The sequence below is a fragment of the Phocoena sinus genome, chromosome 6 (genome assembly GCF_008692025.1).
Source record: "Phocoena sinus isolate mPhoSin1 chromosome 6, mPhoSin1.pri, whole genome shotgun sequence".
NCBI classification, from domain to species: domain Eukaryota; kingdom Metazoa; phylum Chordata; class Mammalia; order Artiodactyla; family Phocoenidae; genus Phocoena; species Phocoena sinus.
Genome location: NC_045768.1, coordinates 3,663,541 through 3,683,031, shown reverse-complemented (window position 1 = coordinate 3,683,031; position 19,491 = coordinate 3,663,541). Strand labels below are relative to the sequence as shown.

General features: G+C 53.5%; 1 protein-coding gene across 1 annotated transcript; it reads left to right on the top strand.

The window, feature by feature from the left end:
- The first annotated feature begins 3,990 nt into the window (after positions 1-3,990).
- CEL (carboxyl ester lipase) lies at positions 3,991-12,807 on the top strand. The gene is made up of 12 exons (XM_032635074.1): positions 3,991-4,067; positions 6,285-6,435; positions 6,513-6,635; positions 6,817-7,014; positions 7,593-7,723; positions 7,889-7,996; positions 8,096-8,213; positions 9,772-9,958; positions 10,145-10,348; positions 11,512-11,709; positions 12,023-12,206; positions 12,591-12,807. Exons 1-12 carry the CDS (start codon positions 4,002-4,004, stop codon positions 12,720-12,722), a joined length of 1,800 nt encoding a protein of 599 aa, XP_032490965.1. The 5' UTR covers positions 3,991-4,001; the 3' UTR covers positions 12,723-12,807.
- The last annotated feature ends 6,684 nt before the right edge of the window (positions 12,808-19,491 follow it).

Genomic DNA, 19,491 nt, shown 5'->3' with positions numbered 1-19,491 from the left:
TCAGATTCGGGTGCTGTCCGCCTCATCCACTGGCCTCATTTATGGCTCCACAGCAATGACCAGTGATGACCAGGGGGACGCTTTTAGCTTTGTGATGATCTGTTTCAATCAGTTGCAGTCATGCTTTTTGCTGCCCTACTTGTCTCATGTCTGGCCTGAGAGCAGCCCCGGGTTGGGTCCTGTGTCCTTTGACGCACCCTCTGGTCTTCCAGCCTCCTTGCTTCCAGCCACCATGATGGCCCAGGCTCCTCCACTGCATTTCCTGTCTTAGATCCAGCCTAGCCGTTGCTCCAGGGTGCCACCTTCCTTGGTGTGGGAATGGTGTTTAGACACCCCAATCTGGGCACCAGGGGGTGCTTGTTGCGCCTGGGTTTTCTTTACCTCTAGGGCTTTGGATTACACAGCTAGGAAATGGACACTTTTTTACCCCCCAAAAAATAATGTTATGAGTTCATATAGATATCTCCCAATGAAAATGTAAGATTATAAGGTTTTACTTCTCTGCGCAGCATGTGGGATCTTAGTACCCCGACCAGGGATTGAACCCACACCCCCTGCATTGGAAGTGCAGAGTCTTAACCACCGGACCGCCAGGAAAGTCCCTCTCTGATCTTATTCATTTCTTTTTCCACCTATGCTGAAAATCTTACACCACTAGCATGATTACTTTTTCTCCTGTAACATACATATATTTTCAAAATAGAAAATATTATAATAGATCATATAAATTATCAAGTATACAAATTTAAATAACAAGTGATAAATTATATAAAGTAATCTTTGATAAAATAATATGACCATCAAAAATCATTTAAGGTTGTGTTGCACTTGCTTTCTCCTTAGGATAAATGCTGCTATGAACATACAGTCGCGCCTCCAAGTCACTTGAAGTAACTGTTTTCTCTGTGGCTAGAACATCTACTGATATAGTTAGGTTCCCTACAACTTAAAATGGACATTTCTCTGCCTGAAAACAAATTTTAAATGTTCCTTTTGAGCACCTTGTAAACAGTAGACCCTGATAATTGTTGTGCTATGAACCTCTCAGACATCGTTCCCTGAGCAAAGGTATCAGTGGGGAAGTTAACAGAGGTAAAGACACATGTCCAGATCCCACAGCTATCGAGTGGCAGTGTCAGGGTTGGACCTGTGTCTGTCTGATTTACAACATCTGCAAATGTTAACACAGGTGCATGTGCCCTTACAGAATGTGCTCCAGCCCAGAAAAACATTTTAAAAAAGTATTTGTGCCATTAAATCAATTTCGTTAGTTTTCTACTTTGTCAGTTATACCAATTCAGAACTTTTGATACTTCCAACGTAGACTCTTTGGAAGGTCATAGATGCTCCGAGCACACAGTGATAACCGTGGAGTCTTTCTGAAGGAGGATATGCTTACCCACAGATATGTGCATCAAGTTTCAGGGGCATCCAGGCTCCCACGGCCTGTCCTTAAACTTCCTAACAGGCCCACGGACCAGGATTCAAAACTCCCAGTTCAGACATTTGGATTAAGTTTTCTCCACCGAATTACCATAATGCGGCTGATACGTAACAACCACACTGCTCCAAGTTTTGTCTGATTTTCCCAGTTTTCTTTTGTGAGAACCAAGGAGTCAGAAGATTGCCTGAGAGAGGAAAAAGCTACAGCCGAGGCCACGCACAGCAAATCCCACACAATCCACAGCAGGGGGACCGAGGTGGCCCAGGCACGCAGGCCAGCCCCTCTTCCAGGTTAGAGTCCCAGGGCTCTTGGGAGATCTGTCAAAGAAAAACCAGACTACACTCCAATAAAAATGATTAAACACACACACGGACAGTTGTTAAAGCAGTAAGAAGACTTTTTTTTTTTTTTTTGGCCGCGCCGCATGGCTTGTGGGATCTTAGTTCCCCAACCAGGGATGGAACCCAGGACCCTCGCAGTGGAAGCCTGGAGTCTTAACTACTGGACCACCAGGTAATTCCCCAAAACAGATTTTATTCAGGATTATTGCGATAGGGAAAGAGAGACTTCCATATAGAGCTGAGCTCAAGTCCAAATACAGCCTGGGCAAGTGGGGTTTCCTAGCCAAACAAGGCTGAGAGAGAGTCTGTGGATGGAAACTTACTAAGAGGAAACACCAGGGCTTCCCTGCTGGCGCAGTGGTTGAGAGTCCGCCTGCCGATGCAGTGGACGCGGGTTCGTGCCCCGGTCCGGGAAGATCCCACATGCCGCGGAGCGGCTGGGCCCGTGAGCCATGGCCGCTGAGCCTGCGCATCCGGAGCCTGTGCTCCGCGACGGGAGAGGCCACAACAGTGAGAGGCCCGCATACCGGGGGAAAAAAAAAAAAAAGAGAGGAAACACCAGGGGAGAGGGGGCTTCCGGAGAGACTGACCTAACAGGATTCTTGCTGAAGACAGACCAGGGCGGTCAGCGATCATCGGTGCGGGGGACGGCAGAGGATGGGGACCCCGATCAGAGATCGAGGCAGATATGGAGGGTGGGGCATTCCGGTTAAAGCAATTTAGCGAGATTCTTGCTAAAACCGGACGATGCAGAGTTGAAGAAGAGGTCTGGGAGCCTGAGTAGAGTTTGGTCAAAGAGAGGCTCTTTGTCAGACCTCAGCCAGTGGCCGAAGCTATCTCGGCTGAGATGAATGCCCCTGCAGTTGGTCTCTAACACAGGGTCAAGCAATGAACACATTGGACAGACCCAGCCAGGAAGCCGGGGCGGATTTTTTTACTGGACAGTGTTAGACTCTCCCAGGCACTTCTGGGCATGCTCGTCCTGTGTCTATCGATCACCTATTCTGTGCAGGACCATGTGAGGCCCTCGCTATCCAATGAAGAGGCAGCGACCCCCTATTAGTGAACTGCAGGTCCCCTTCCCTCTCCTGCCCCCTTCCTTTCCTCCTCGGCTACTATAAATAACACTGCACTGAACGTCCTGGAATGTTCCCCTCCCCCCTATTTAGAATTACCTCCTTTAGAACAGATTCTTAGAACTGGAGGAGACGGGCAAAGGTGTGAGTCAACAAGGGCATTTCCTTGTCACTGGCAGCACCCCTCAACACCTTTACACCCCGGCCCCACACTCGCCAGCCCAGCCTGCATGGCCTCTTCTTCCCAGTGTCCTGACCCCCTCCCACCTGCAGCCGCCCACCCCTCCCCACCTTTCTCCAGCCTCTCTCCATTCACTCTGCGTCACAAAAAATCTGGGCACAGGAAATGGTAGGCGGACAGGCAGGCAGACAGACGGACGGCTGTGTATCTGCAGGTTCCCTGTGGCCAGAAAGCCCGGCCCTTCCTTTTCCCCGGGAAGCCCTCAAGGCTGGGCTGGATCTCTCGTCCTGCCCTCCCAGGACTGCGCTGCTGACAGAGAGAAGCCCCCATACCCGGAGGGCGGGACGATGCTCAGGTCCCCACCCCACCTCGAACTGCACAGCCAGCCGCTGCCCAGTAGCCCGTGGCCCTCTCTGTTGCAGAAATCACGCGCCCAGTCGCCTATCAGCGCCCACTGCAGAGCTGCAGGCACGGCATGGGGACGAAGCGTGCCCATTTCCCCAGGAGCGAAAGCAAGCCCTTGTCGAGGCGCCCGAATGCAGCGCACTTAGCACCCAGCCAAGCCCCAGGCCTCCCCACACCCCCTGCACCCGTGCCATCTGCCTCTGTTCCCAGGCAGGCAGTAACCTACACAGGTGCACTGTAGGGACCAGGTCACAGGGCAGCAGCCGACCCTGGGAAAGATGGACTGTCCCCACGTGTGTGTGTGTGTGCGTGTGTGTGTGTGCGTTTGCGTATATATGCGTGTTTGCACGTGACCTTGGCCCAGCCCGACCCCGGCTGGAAACAGCAGGTGTCTCCTGACCCCAGGTACACCACCTGGAGTTCGGCCAGCCTGGAGGAAAGGGTAACGGTAGGAGGCGGGGGAAAGGGTCCCTCCTCAGGCAGCTGTGGGCCGGCTCCAGGCCCATAAATACCGCAGGCCCAGAGCGAGGGCCACAGAGAGGCAGCCACACACCATGGGGCGCTGGGAGCCGGTGGTCTTGGGCCTCGCCTGCTGGCTGGCTGTAGCGAGTGCGGCGAAGGTAAGCGAGAGCCCAGCAGAGGGGTCGGGCCAGGGGAGGGGTCCCTCTCTCCTCCGCTGAGCCAGACCTGGAAACTGGGGACAGGGCCCAGCCGAGGGAAGACAGGCAGAGTCACTGGCAGAAAGAGCCAGACTGAGAAAGAGAACCCGACGACAGACTGTCAGCCTCTCCTGGCACTTACTCTGCATTTCGTGTTTTGCCCTTCGCAGGATGACTCAGGCTGCCAGATAAAATACTGGGTGCCCAATTCAACTTGAATTTCCCATAAACCACGAGTCATTTTTGGTGTATGTTCCACCCAATATTTAGGACATACACTAAAAAAAAAAAAAATCATTATTTATCTGAAATTCAAGTGTAACTGGGCAACCTGAACTTTTATTTGCTGGGTCGGCAACCTGACCCACAACACCCCTCTGGCTCCTTCCCCTCTCCAGAGATGTCAACGCTGTCCCTCTTTTCCGGAAGGGGAGACGGGGGCCCAGAGCAGACAAGGGGCTTGCCCAACATCACACAGCCACAGGGGCTGAGCAGGAGCCTGGAACCTGGGCTAGTCCAACCCTGGAGTCTGGCTCGAAGTGTAACCTCCATCTCCCGGTCCCCCACCCGCCTGCTTGCTACAGCTCCCCTCCCCAGTGAGAGTCAGGAGGCCCAGCCAACCCTCCTGGGGCGGCCATACCGTCTGAGCTCCCTCACTGCCCTCCTGCAGCGTGAGGGCCACAGGGCGGGGAAACACTTCCAGGGCGGAGCGAACAGCCACGCGCAGAGCTCACCGTGCGGGTCCCACCACCCTTCAAGCTGCTCTCTCAGGCCCTACTCTTTCCACCCTCTGCCGTCCCGAGGTTCGAACCCCTGCTGCCTCGTTCTGGGCGCCGTCTGCCCCCGAGAGAAGGTCACTCTCCTTCAGGGGAAGCTCTTTTCTGGGTGCTGAGGGGGCCCTGGTTCCTTCCGTATTGCTCCAGAGCCAGCGACGCCCCTCCCCACCGGCCTCGATGGATGGCCAGGGTCCCCATGCCCTGCCCCGCCCCGGGGCCCTCAGGCTGATCTCAGTCACACAGAGCCACTTCTGAGCTGCTCCCCGCCAGGCGCTGACCTGGTCCGTGCCCTCTCCCAGCAGCCAGGGAGGCTGATCAGGAAAAATGCCTCGAGGCTGGGGGTGTGTGAGGCTCCTCCAGGACAGGAAGCAGGGAGAGAGAGGGACAGGGGCCAGCCTGGGCTTGCCGCCTGGGCCCAAACCCCAGGCACCTGGCAGGTGTTGCTTCCAGCCCCTTCCTCTCCAGTTCCAGCCCACCTGATCCCCACCCAGCAAGGCAGGGGGCCCCTCTCAGCATAGACTTCAGAGGGCAGCTGGGATCCCGCCAGGCCTGGGACGTGGGGCTGCCCTGCCCCTGCCCACCTGGAACCGAGCGCAGGTGAAAGCCAGGAAGCATGGACTTGTGCTCACCCTGGGCCACGGGGTGAAGCGCTGGGAGGGGAGAAGGGCCGGCCCTGAGTTCAGACAGTTTCCCAGCGGTGAATGCAAACAGGAAAGCCTCAGTGTTCCCTCCAGGAACAATGGGTAGATGAGCACCAGCCCCCGGGATGCTGGTGAGGATTGGACGCATTGGTCCGCGGGGGGCCAGCTCCGCACAAGGGCTAGATATGCAGCAGCGGTGCCGGCGGCCTTGCGGGGCAGGGTTCTTTCCCGGCTTGGAGCACAGGGGCTGTGAGGACTTGAGGGGACACCGTCGGGGGAGATGAGCGGAGGAGAAAGGCCCACCGCTCAGGGAGCGCACAGCTGGGCGTGAAACATTCAGTGTCCACGGTGCACCTGTCACTGCTGGCAGCTGGACAAGCAAACGGGCCACGAGGGAGATACTGTCGTCACCCATCTTACAGGAGGGAAAACTGAGGCTCAAGGGCATAGGCGGCCACAGCAAGAATCCAAACCTCCACCCCACGTGTCCCAGCCTTCTTGGAAGGCTTTCCTGAGGACACACTGCTTGAACCAGCCTCCTTTGAGATTCAGGGAGCAGGACACCCAGGGGGCGGGTGGGGAGTGAGCCCCCTCCTCAAGCAATGGGAGCAGGTGGCAGGGGCCTCGGTCACAGGTACAGATGGGCCTCTCCTTGAAGCTGTCTCTGGGGAGCCTCTGGGCACCCGGGGCCTGCGGGTGGGCTCCCTGCCCCCAGGCGCTGACCAGCCCAAGCCCCCCTGATCTCCCGCCTCCCATCCCAGCTGGGTGCCGTGTACACGGAGGGCGGCTTCGTGAAAGGAGTCAACAAGAAGCTGGGCCTCTTTGGCAACTATGTCGACATCTTCAAGGGCATCCCCTATGCCGCCGCCCCCAAGACCCTGGAGAACCCACAGCGACACCCCGGCTGGCAAGGTGGGAGTGGGTGAGGGTGGGGCAGGCCCTGTGGCTGGTGGGCCCATCCTCACCCCAAACCCTCCGGCCGTCCCCAGGAACCCTGAAGGCCAAGGACTTCAAGAAGCGTTGCCTGCAGGCCACCATCACCCAGGACAGCACCTACGGGAAAGAGGACTGCCTCTACCTCAACATCTGGGTCCCCCAGGGCAAGAAGGAAGGTCTGCTCTCCCCACACACCCTCCAGCTCCCCTCGCCCTGCAGGATGCCCCCAAGTAGCCAGAGGCCCTGTCCCTGCCCCTGGGTTGTGTCTGGGGGCTTCAGAGCTGCACTTCCCTGACATCAGCACAGAGCGGGGAAGGGGCTCATCTGGGGTCCCCGGGCCTGCTCCCCCCGCCTCAGTCTCCCGGAACCTGCCCGTCATGATCTGGATCTACGGAGGTGGCTTCCTCGTGGGGTCCAGCCAAGGGGCCAACTTTCTCAGCAACTACCTGTACGACGGGGAGGAGATCGCCACTCGAGGCAACGTCATCGTGGTCAGTTTCAACTACCGCGTCGGCCCCCTGGGCTTCCTCAGCACCGGAGACTCCAACCTGCCAGGTCCGCTGGGCACCGGGGGCACTGGGTGTGGGAGTGAGCGTGCCCAGCCCCTAAGCTCTGAGCCCAGCGGGGACACCCCTCAGCAGCCCTTGTTCTGAAACAACTCCCGACATCCCCCCAGAAAGGCCCAGAATCCTATCTGCAGAGTGAGGGAGCTGGAGCTGGACCGTGAGACACAGCTGTAGCCAAAGAGAAGAGGTTGCCAGCCAGACCCAGAGAGCGCCGGGGGGAGGGGCAGGGAGCCAAGTGAGAGAGACAGGGGCTGGGACACCGAGGCAGTGACTCGGGACACGGAAGCCCCAGGACAGACAAGAGGGAGCGTGGCCCAGCGGGAGACAGCGGAGCGGCCCTGGCCCTCCGCGCCCCTTCCCGAGCCTGGGACCCGCTCCCACAGCTCCCAGCCCACCAGCCTCCTGGGGACGCTGCAGGACGTAACATCCTGGGGCTCCAGAAGGTCTCCGCACAGTCAGGGACGTGCTCATCCCACCCACACGGACAGCGCACCTTGTGTGGGCCAGGCCCCTAGCACCCCGGTCTGGGCTGAGGGTCCCCGATGAAGGCCCCTGCCCTGTCCCCAGGTAACTACGGCCTTCGGGATCAGCACATGGCCATCGCTTGGGTGAAGAGGAACATTGCAGCCTTTGGGGGAGACCCTGACAACATCACCATCTTTGGGGAATCAGCCGGAGGGGCCAGCGTCTCTCTGCAGGTCTGGGGACCCCTAAGGGGGGGCCTGCCCCCAAGGGTGTGGGAGGGGGTGATGCAGATAGGGAGTAGGGGGGCTGGAGCTGACGTGTGGGGTGTCCTTGGCCGAGCCCTGGAGACGGGGGCGGGGGGGGGGCGAGGTTGGTGACAGGACCTCTGTGTATTGCAGACCCTCTCTCCCTACAACAAGGGCCTCATCAAGAGAGCCATCAGCCAGAGTGGTGTGGCACTGTGCCCCTGGGCCATCCAGAAGAACCCCCTCTTCTGGGCCACAAAGGTAAAAGGAGGAGCTGTGGGGGGGAGACTTCCTCCTTTCCACTCTCTGTCCTGGACCCCGTGTTCTCTGCCCTGAGCACTGCCTCTCCCCAACCCCCAGATCGCAGAGAAGGTGGGCTGTCCCTTGAACGATACTGGCAGGATGGCCAGGTGTCTGAAGATCACCGACCCCCATGCTCTGACATTGGCCTATAAGATGCCCCTGGCAGGCATGGAGTGTGAGTAGGGGCTGCTGGGCGGGGGACACGGGGGCTCCACATTGGGCGCCACGTCTGATCCTGGCTCTGTCGCCAGCTCGCTGGCGTCCCCACGCAGCTTGCTGCCACCACTGCCCTTGCAGGCCTCAGTGGCCTCGGCCGTAAGGGGAGGAGGGACCGTTCTTTCCTCTTGTCTTCGGTGGGTCACGACCCCTTCGAGGAGCTGATGAATGTTTGGTCTCCATCCCCCAACAACGCACACACGTGCAGTCATCCGTACACAATTTTTGGCAGACTCGTGGACCCCAGACCAAGAGCCTCTGTCCTAGACGAACATTCATTCTTTCCTCCACTCATTCATTCAACAACATTTCCTGAACACCCACTGTAGCATTTGGCCCTTCCAGCTCTGCTACTCTGTACCCAGGAAGGTCAGGGGGACCCCAGCAGCAAAATCCTATGAGTGTCTGTCTCATCAGCCCAGTAGGTGAGAATTCTCTCTTGCTCCTCCTTCTAAGGCAAAGCATGATGGGACCCCATCATTCGTATTTTACCTAATGTGAATTAAACCATAAGTGCTAGGCAAGATGAAACCAAAGCAAACAACACGGCCCCGAATGCAAACCAACTTCATGCCTGAGGGTTCCGCATCTGGGGAGTCAACCAACTGAAGATGGAAAACGTTAAAAAAAAAAATTCCAGGAAGTTCCCAAAAGCAAAACTTGAGTTTGCCTCTCCCTGGCAACTATATACATAACGTTTGCATGGCATTTACAACTAGTTACATAGCATTCACATTGTATTAAGTATCATAAGTAATCTAGAAATGATTTAAAGTACGCAGGTAAATGTGGGTAGGTTATATGCAAACACTGCACCATTTTATATAAGAGACTTGAGCACCTGGATTTTGGTGTCCTGGTAGCAACACCCATGGATTTGCAGAAATGCGACTCTATTTCCTTTTGAGCTGAACTGGAGGGAAAACGGGCCAGGCCTAATGAAGGCAGGGCAACCCTCTGCCCTAAGCCAGCCATATGGTCCTTTCCCGGCCAGTTCAGGGGTCTCGCGCCATTTCCGGCTAACACACTGGAACCCAGCGTGGAGAGGGGGCACTCTTTCTCCATCGGTCCCCTCAATGATTTCGAGGTCTTCCTCCCCCCTGATTGAGGCCCAGCAAGAAAAGAGGGACAGGAAAGGGACATCAGCTGCAGCGAGAGGACAGTCTTGGCCCCTGGACCAGTGGTTCTCAACCTGGGCGATTTTGTGCCCAGGGAACACGTGGCAGAGTCTGGAGACACTTTTGGTGGTCGCAGCTGGGGAGAGGGTGTTACCTGGTGTCCAGTGGGTCAAGGCCAGGGAGGCTGCTAAACACCCTGCACTGTGCAGGACGGCCCCTACGACAGAATGATCGGGCCCGAATGTCAGTCGCGAGGAGCCCTGGTCTCCATCAAAGGAGGTAGATCTCCACCGCGGCCTCAGGATGGAGTCAGCTCCTGTCCTGGAGGTTGAGGGGCAGGGCAGGTGGGTACCGGAAGGTGTGAAAACCTGCTGCTCTCCCCCGCCCCCCCCCACCCAGACCCCATGCTGCACTACCTGGGCTTCATCCCTGTCGTCGACGGAGACTTCCTCCCCAGTGACCCCATCAACCTGTACGCCAACGCTGCGGACATTGACTACATAGCAGGCACCAACGACATGGACGGCCATGTCTTCGCCAGCGTGGAGATGCCGGCCATCAACAAGGACAAACGGGCCATCACAGAGTAAGGGGGGGGGGGAGTGGCACAGGGACGGTGCCCCGGGGCAGCTGGGGGAGGCATCGACAGAATGAGGAAGGGAGCACCGTGGCAGGGATGGGGGGGTCGCCCGTGGCCTTCTGTGGCATAGGGGTGCAGATACCCTCCTGTGGGCATGGGGTGGAGGATCCAGTGTCAGCCTGGACTCTGCAGGGAGGACTTCTACAAGATGGTCAGCGGGTTCACCATCACCAAGGGGCCCAGAGGTGCCAACGCCACCTTTGACTTCTACACCAAGCCCTGGGCCAAAGACTCGTCCCAGGAGAACATGAAGAAGACCGTGGTGCACTTGGAGACTGACATCCTCTTCCTGATGCCCACGGAGATCGCTGTGGCCCAGCACAAGACCAACGCCAAGTGAGGAGGGGGGCGCGGGGCTGGCCCACCTGGGATCACGCACCTTGCCAGCGAGGTCTGGCAGGTGGGTGGCTCCCAGGTGTCCGAGAGGCCTGGGAAAGGCATGCTCAGTCCCCGCCTGTGCCTGCACCATCTACCAGGCCTGACGGGGCTTGGGAGGGCCCCTCTTCCCCTCCCAGCCTTGAGGGCTTTACAAAACCCTCCCGTGAGCCTCTGCCCAGTGCAGCCCTGCACGCTCTCCCACACCCCATAGCTCTTCCCATCGGAAAGTCCTTGAGTCTGCCTTCCATCCCTCATGCTGTGTAGAAGGAGGGCAACACTGGGTGATGTTCTCTGCTGTGGGTTTCGAATTTGCCAACTTTCAAAATAAGCCTGTGGCCACATTAAAAACCTCCATATAGTAATAGCCGGTGAAAATAAAAAATAAGTTAGGAATGCTTAAAAAGTAGAAAGATAAAATTACACCTAGAAGTCTGGGATGAAAGCTTTGCAATAAATTTAGCTCTGAGGTTCCTGTCAGTCAAAGCAAAAAGGGAAACATCTGAGGGCATATACTACCTTGTCCCATCAAATCAAGAACACAAATTCACTTGCAGAGAAAAAGAATCTGTTGTGTTTTTTTTGGCTGTGCCATGCAGCATGCGGGATCTAGTTCCCTGACCAGGGACTGAACCCGTGCTCCCTGCAGGGGAAGCGTGGAGTCTTAACCACTGCACCGCCAGGGAAGTCACAAAAACAATCTTTCTTGATACTGAATTGTGAAAGGAAGACGCCTCCCTATGTTTGGTAGAGGCGAAGTATAAATACAATTGAAATCGTAGAACCCGTGAAGTCATAAATTTGGCCACAGCTTTCCTTCCCCCAGGTGTAATGATCCAGATCCTTCCTGAGTCTTTTTAAAAAAAATACTTTATATTTATCTATCTATCTATTTATTTATTTTGTCCATACCACGTGGCTTGCAGGATCTTAGTTCCCCGACCAGGGATTGAACCCGAGCCCTCGGCAGTGAAAGCGCCGTCGTAAGCCCTGCACCACCAGGGAATTCCCCTTCTGAGTCTTGTGGGAATTCCCCAGACCCTTCCCTGCTCTCCCCATGGCCTTCCCCTGGGGCCCCAGGTGAACACCCTGCCAACGTGGGTGGTCTCCACTGCCCTCCTCAGGAGCGCCAAGACCTACTCCTACCTATTCTCCCAACCATCTCGGATGCCCACCTACCCCCGCTGGGTGGGGGCTGATCATGCAGACGACCTCCAGTACGTCTTCGGGAAGCCCTTTGCCACCCCGCTGGGCTACCGGCCCCAAGACAGGACTGTCTCCAATGCCATGATCGCCTACTGGACCAACTTTGCCAGAACTGGGTAAGGCGGCGGTGAGGGTGGCCTCCTGCCACCTTGCCCTGCAGGGCTGGGGTCCAGTCCCTGTTCGCTCACTTACACTTAACCTCCCTGAGCCTCGGTACCCCCGTCTGTGTAAGGCTCAGAGCTCCTGGCCGGGCCTCAGGGTGCGTACGTACCCAGCCAGTGCCCAGGAGACAGGGAAGTGCTTACGGGGCAAAGGGTGGAGAACTGCCCAGGAGAGCCGGGGCGGAGCCGGGCCAGGGACCTGGGTCTCCAGCCTGCCGTGAGCCCCTGGGCCCCAGCCAGCTACCCAGCCTTTTTTCTCACTCTGCAGGGACCCTAACATGGGCCACTCGCCTGTGCCCACGCACTGGGATCCCTACACCCTGGAAGGTGGCAACTACCTGGAAATCAACAAGAAGATGGATGGCAGCTCCATGAAGCAGCACCTAAGGACCAATTACCTGCAGTACTGGAACGTGACCTACCAGGCACTGCCCACGGTGACCGGCGAGGGGGCCACTCCCACGCCCCCCACGGGTGACTCTGAGGCCACCCCCGCGCCCCCCACGGGCTACTCTGAGGCCACCCCCGCGCCCCCCACGGGCTACTCTGAGGCCACCCCCGCGCCCCCCACAGGCTACTGAGGCCACCCCCGCGCCCCCCACGGGCGACTCTGAGGCCACCCCCGCGCCCCCCACAGGCTACTGAGGCCACCCCCGCGCCCCCCACAGGCTACTGAGGCCACCCCCACGCCCCCCGCGGGCGACTCTGAGGCCACCCCCGCGCCCCCCCCAGGCTACTGAGGCCACCCCCGCGCCCCCCACAGGCTACTGAGGCCACCCCCGCGCCCCCCACAGGCTACTGAGGCCACCCCCACGCCCCCCGCGGGCGACTCTGAGGCCACCCCCACGCCCCCCGCGGGAGACTCTGAGGCCACCCCCACGCCCCCCGCGGGAGACTCTGAGGCCACCCCCGCGCCCCCCGCGGGAGACTCTGAGGTGGCTCAGATGCCCATAGTCATTGGCTTCTAATGTCCTTGGCCTCCAGAGGCCACAGGGTGTGACCCCACGGCCCACCTTCCCTCCCAAGCTCTTCCTGAATAAAGCCTTATCCCTCTCTGTCTGGCATCTCTTTTTGCTCCCAAGACCCAGCTGGAGGAAGGGGGGCCCTCAGCTCTCATGACAGCACCAGGAGCCCGGCCCAAGGGTTTCACCCTGATCTGTCAGCCCTCAAGCTCCAGGAAGCCGACAGGACCATCCTCATTTTGGAGAGGAGGAAACAGGTTCAAAGAAGTGAAGCATCAGGGCCAGGACTGGGATTCCGGAGTGGATCCCTCCACACAAGGCTGCTGGCTCCGAGGGGCTGGGCTCTGCAGGCGGTGGCCGCCTCTGGACCAGTAGAGCCCAGCCACGGCCAGGTCCTCTGGGGTGCGGGGAGGGACCTCTGTGTTCTAACTACAGTCTGCCTCCAGCTGGATGCGAGTCAGTGAGAGGGTAAGGCATTGCACTGGAAGGATCAGAAGCAAAGGGTGCGAGAGAACTGGGCGTTGGGCAGTGCCCGATGTCTCTGGCAGAGTCGGCGGCGGGGGGGAGGCAGAGGTCAGAGTCGGGGTCATCTCCACCTCTGGGAGTCTAGTCCAGGCACATGCCCAAGGTCATCAGAGCAAGATTCAAACCCAGAGACTCCACAGCCAGCGCTTGTGACAATGTTGGGGCTTCCTCTCCCCGCTCCCCTCCATTCTTCAGTCACTGTGGGGTGGGGGTGAGGGATCAGAGATTCCGGAGTCCTGAGCAGCTCAGCCTGGGGAGGGGTGGGGGGAGTGGGTGCAGTAGCACCGGGGGTCAGCCGGCCACCCTCCCTCTCCAGCAACAGATGGAAGGCTGAGCCCGGGCAGCGAGTCCTGCAGCCCCACGCAGCAGAGCTGAACAGGGGGCATACCTGGCCCCCCGAGGAGCAGGGGTCACCCCAGGCTGGCCTGTGACCACCTTGGCGGCTCTGGGCTTCCTGGCCTGGTCGGGTGTAAAAGACGGAAGGAGACAGCCCCTCGCTGCAGTGTGGGCTCTCCCGGTCACTAGCCCTGCTCTCGGCCGATGGAGCCCAAGGATGCAATGTATCCCTGCTCAGCACGCACGTGACTTCTCTAAGTGTTTCTACGTGCTGGGTCTGCTCTCAGGCGCCTCCTCTGGGCCTGGACAGTGCTGCAACGTGGTACTTCTCTCCCTTGCTGGGGGACAGAACAGTTGTGCCTATCATTCAGGAAATCATGTCCCTGGATGGCTGGGCCACATCACAATGGCCGGCATCGAGGTGTGTGCTCAGTCCCTAGGCTGCACGGGCCTCCCTGGCAGGGGCGAGCCCTGCTGTGTGTCTGGGTGACACCCGCAGCCGTCGGGACAACTTGGGGAGACGCCTCGTAATTCGTCTGGCTCTTGCCTTTCCAGGCTTTATCCAGGGGATGAAGCTGAAAATACCAAGGTGCAGGCCAGAGGCCTGTCCAGAGTCCTGGAGGCTCCCTGATGGGCCAAGTGGTAACCCTTTAACTCCTCTCATGATGAAGCCCCGGGGGAACACGCAGGTGAGCTCAGGTCAGAGTCTGTTTACCACCCTGACGAGACTTGGTGCTTCAGTATGTCATTGGCAAGGCTGTGCCCAAGCGTGTCTGTGGGTTGGCAGTCTTGGGGTCATCCCCCCTCCCCGCCCCCATGCCTCATCTTTCAACCTTCCCCGCGGGAAAGGTTCAAACAACCACAACCCCCCTCCCCGTGACATAACCACAACACAGACTCGGACAAAAAAACGCAGCCATTCTGGGGGACTCTGCAAGCTCTAAGGGCTCCGGCCCAGCTAGCCTTTAGGACATAGTCAGTACCAACACAACTGCCTTTGTAAACTGGTGATTGTGTAAGACGGTGGACCTCAGAACCACACGGCCTCTGACTTTATCTTGGCTAGAGAGGGACAACGCAGGGGTCCTTCACTGGCAGGAATGAGTCTCCTTATCCTAGCAAACCAGCACTCACCCGGGATTCATCAGACGCCAGCCCGGATGAGTGGCCACCACATGCCGGACAGAGAGAGGAAGGACGCCTTCTAGCGAGTTTCTGGGTGAAATCAATTGTGTGAAGAATTGTAGAAAATCCTAGAGTTGCTGGAAATCCTAGTTCACAAGAGCAGAAATGCTTAAGGAATGAGGCCCAGCTGTAGCCTTAAAAGCTGCATCACAAACACTTCCCCTGGACGTGAAACCAGCAGGAAAAGGAATTCTGATGTCAGAGACAAGGATTCCAGGAGGTCAAGGGTCGATCACAGGGCCCTGGAGGATGCAGAGCCCCCATGCTGTCCATAGTCCACTGGCTAATAATGACCCCCTGGCCTGTTCCTTCCCACATCGCACTTTTTGATCTGTTGACAATTTCTGCCCACTTACTGCTGATGAAATTCCAGAGTTTGACCTTGAAATCTACAAGTGGTAGACTGGTGGTCAAGACACTCTAACAGGACAAGGAGAAAATGCTCCCTCTTCCTGGAAAGCTGTAGAAATCAGCTTGTATATGTCAATCCCAGTCTACTATATATAATATAGATAACTAATAAGAACCTACTGTATAGCATTCTGAACTCTACTCAGTGCTCTGTAATAACCTATATGGGAAAAGAATCTAAAAAAGAGTGGATATATGCAGATGTATAACTGATTCACTTTGCCGTACAGCAGAAACGAACACAACACTGTAAATCAACTATACTCCAATGAAAATTAATTAAAAAAAATATTTTGCCAATAAGAAAAAAAGAAAAGCAGCTTGGGAGGAAGTTATTTTTTAAAAACTGGGATAAAAATATATATAACATAAAAATGTTAATTTTATAAACAAACATTTATTTAAATATTAAATTATTAAATAGATTATTTATTTATTTATTTGGCTGTGTCGGGTCTTCATTGCGGCTCTCGGGCTTCTCTCTAGTTGTGGTACGCAGGCTCCAGAGCACGCGGGCTTAGTAGTTACGGCACGCAGGCTCTCTAGTTGTGGCCCACAGGTTTAGTTGCCCTGCAGCATGTGGGGATCTTAGTTCCCTGGCCAGGGATCGAACCCACGTCCCCTGCATTGGAAGGCAGATTCTTAACCACTGGACCACCAGGGAAGTCCCAAATATTTTATTTTTAAAAGTATGATTCAGTGACATTAATTCTATTCTCACTGTTGTGCAACCATCACCACTATTTCCAAAACGTTTCATCACCCCAAATAGAAACTTTATACCCATTAACTCCCCATTCCCCCCCCACACCTCCACCCCAGTAATCTCTTCTACTTTCTGTTCCAATCAATTTGCCTGTTCCAGATAGTTCTTACAAGTGGAATCAGCGTTTTCAAGGTCCATCCACGTTGTAGCATGAATCAGAGCTCCATTCCTTTTTACGTCTGAATAATATTCCTATGCATACCGTTGACGTACAATGGTGCACAGTATTCTCTCATAATCCGTATTTCTGTAAAGTCGGTAGTGATGTTCCCACTTTCGTTTCAGGTTTTAGTAATTTGAATGTCTTTTTCCCCTGTTTTTCCTTTAGTCAATCTAGCTAAAGGTTTGTTAATTTCACGGATTGTTTTTCAAAGAACCAACTTTTGGTTTTGTTGATCTTCTCTGTTTTTCTACTCTGTTTTGTTTCTCTCCCCTATAATCTTTATTATTTGCTTCCTCCAGCTAGCTTTGGGTTTAGTTTGCTCTTTTTCTAGTTCTTTAAGGTGTAGAGTTAGGTTACTGATTTGAAATCTTATTTTTTAACGTAGGCATTGACAGGAGTAAAATTTCCTCTTTGTACTACTTTTGCCGCATCCTATAAGTTTTTGGTACATTGGTTTTGATTCCTTTCATCTCAAGGCATTTTCTAATATCCCTGTGACTTCTTCTTTGACCCACTGGTTGTTAAAGAGTGTGTTGTTTAATTTTCACATATCTATGAGTATTCCAGCTTTCTTCTCCTGTAGATTTCTGGCTTTATTCCACTGTGATTGGAAAAGATACTTTGTATGATTTCAATCTTTTAAAAATTACTGAGACTTGTTTTGTGGTGTAATACGTGGTCTACGCTTGAGAACACGCCACATGTTCTTGAGAAGGTGTGTTCTCTGTTATATTCTATACACGTTAGCTAGGTCTCATCTGATGTATGGTGCTGTTCAAGCCCTGTTTCCTTACTGGTCTTCTGTCTGGTTGTTCTAGTCATTATTGGAAGTGAGGTCTGAAGTCTCCAACTGTCTATTTCTCTCTTCAGTTACATCCATGTTTGCTTCATGTGCTTTGGAGATGTGTATATGTTTACAATTGTTCTATATTCTTGATGGATTGAATCTTTAAGTGATATATACTTTCTCTCTTGTTACCTTTTAGACTTAGTCTATTTTGTCTGATAATAACATAGCCGTTCAGCTACCTCTGTTTACTATTTTCACAGAATATCCTTTTCCATCCTTTATTTCAACTTTTTCATATCTTTGTAGATAGGTGGATCAGGTTTTTTAAAAATCCATTTTATCACTCTGACTTTTAATTGGAGAGTTTAACCCATTTACATTTACAGTAATTACTGATAAGCATTTTCTTCTTCCATTTAGCTATCTGTTTGTATAACTGTATGCCTTCTACACTTTTTGCTCCTCAATTCCACCACTATTGCTTTTTAAGGCTTTGATTTTTTTTTTTAATTAAAAAAAAATTTTTGTTTTTGGCCACACCTCGCAGCTTGTGGGATCTTAGTTCCCTGACCAGGGACTGAACCTGGGCCCTCGGCAGTGAAAGTGCAGAGTTCCAATCACTGGACCGCTGGGGAATTCCTTTGGTTGATCTTTTTTTAATAGTGCACCATTTTGATTCCTTTCTTTCCTGTGCATTTCTAAAAAAATATTTTCTTATTGATTGCCTTTGGGATTACAAGGAACATCTTAAACTCATAACAGTCTAGTTTGAATAATCCCAAATTAGTTTCAGTAGTATACAAACATGCAGCTCCTCTGATCTCCATCCCTCCCCCTTTATGTGGTTGTTGTCACAGGTTATGTCTTTATACATTCTGTTCCCATTAACACACTTCTACTTATCGTTTTATGAATCTGCGTTTAAGTCATATAGAAAAAAGAGAAAAGGTACAAACAAAAGTGCAACAATACAGGCTTTTAGAATTACCTATTAGTTACCTCACCCAGTGTTCTTTACTTTTTCACACGGCTTGGAGTTACAGTCTAGTGCTCTTTCATTCAACCCAAAAGGCTCCCTTTAGCATTCCTTGTAGGCAGGACTATTAATAACAAACTGCCTTAACTTTGTTTATCTGGCATCATCTTAATTTCCCTTCATCCTTAAAGGATCGTTTACTACATACAGAATTCTTTTTCTTTCAACACTTTATTTTTTATTGCTTTCGGCCACACAGGTTGGCACGCGGGATCTTAGTTCCCTGAGTGGGGATTGAACCTGTGCCCCCTGCAGTGGAAGCACACAGTCCTAACCACTGGACTACCAGGGAATTCTCATCTTTCAACACTTTATGTCACTCTACAGCCTTCTGGTTCCCATGGTTTGGATGAAAAAAATCAGCTGTTAATCTTATTGTGGAGGGACCCCACCCCACCCCTTGCACATGACTGTTTCTTTCTTGCTGCTTTCAAGATGTCCTTTTTGTCTTTCAACAGTTGTGTTGTAATGTGTCTTGTGTGGCTCTCTTTGAGTTTATCAGGCTTGGAGTTCATTGAGCTTCTTAATGTGTAGATTTATGTCTTTGATCAAATTTGAGATGTTTTCGGCCATTATTTCTTCAAATAATCTCTCTCCTTCTGGGACTCTCTTTATGCATATGCAGTTACATTGGATGGTGTCCCCACAGTCCCTCTGGGTCTGTTCAATCTTCTTCCTTCTTTTTCCTTTCTGCTCCTCAGGCAGAATAATGTCAACTGCCTTAGTTCACGGACTCTTTCTTCTGACGGCTCAGATCTGCCACTGAACCCCTCTAGTGAGTTCTTCATTTCAGTTATTGTACTTTTCAGATCCAGAATTTCCACTTGGTTTATTTTTATAATTTCTATCTCTTTACTAAATTCCCTATATGTTCTTACATTGTTCTCTTGATTTCCTTTAGTTTTTCGTCCGTGGCTCCTTTTCGCTCGCCGAACATATTCAAGACAGCGGACTTAACGTCTTTGACTCGTAATTTTAATGTCTGAGCCTCCTCAGGGATAGTTTCTGTCCAATTCTTTTTTTTTTTTTTCCTGTGAACAAGCCCTATTTTTCTGTTTCTTGATATGCTTTGTGATTTGTTCAGACCTGGATATTGAGAATTATAATATCGTAACTCTGGAAATCAGATTCTCCCCCTCCTCAGGGATCGCTTCTGTTGCTTGAGGGCTGCCATCTTCCGTTTCTGTAGTGACTTTTCCAAACTGTTTTTGCAAGGCCTATATTCCTTGTTGTGTAGTCACTGCAGCTTCTGCCCCATTGTCTCAGGGGGTCAGTGTGTGACCTGACAGAGATTTCCTTAACAGCTGAAGTTCAGCAGCCATCACCCTTCATCAAGCACTCTCCTGGGTGTTGTGTCTGATGAGGTTCCAGAGTCTCAAAAGTGTTGATTCTGATAGTTTTTTTCCCCCAGCTTCATTGTTGTTTCCATGGAGAGACTGATCTTTACTCCACCATTTTCTGTTAAAAACGTTATTTTTATTTATTTAAAAAATATTTATTTATTTATTTGGTTGCACCGGGTCTTAGTTGTGGCACGCGGGCTCCTTAGTTGTGGCATGAGAA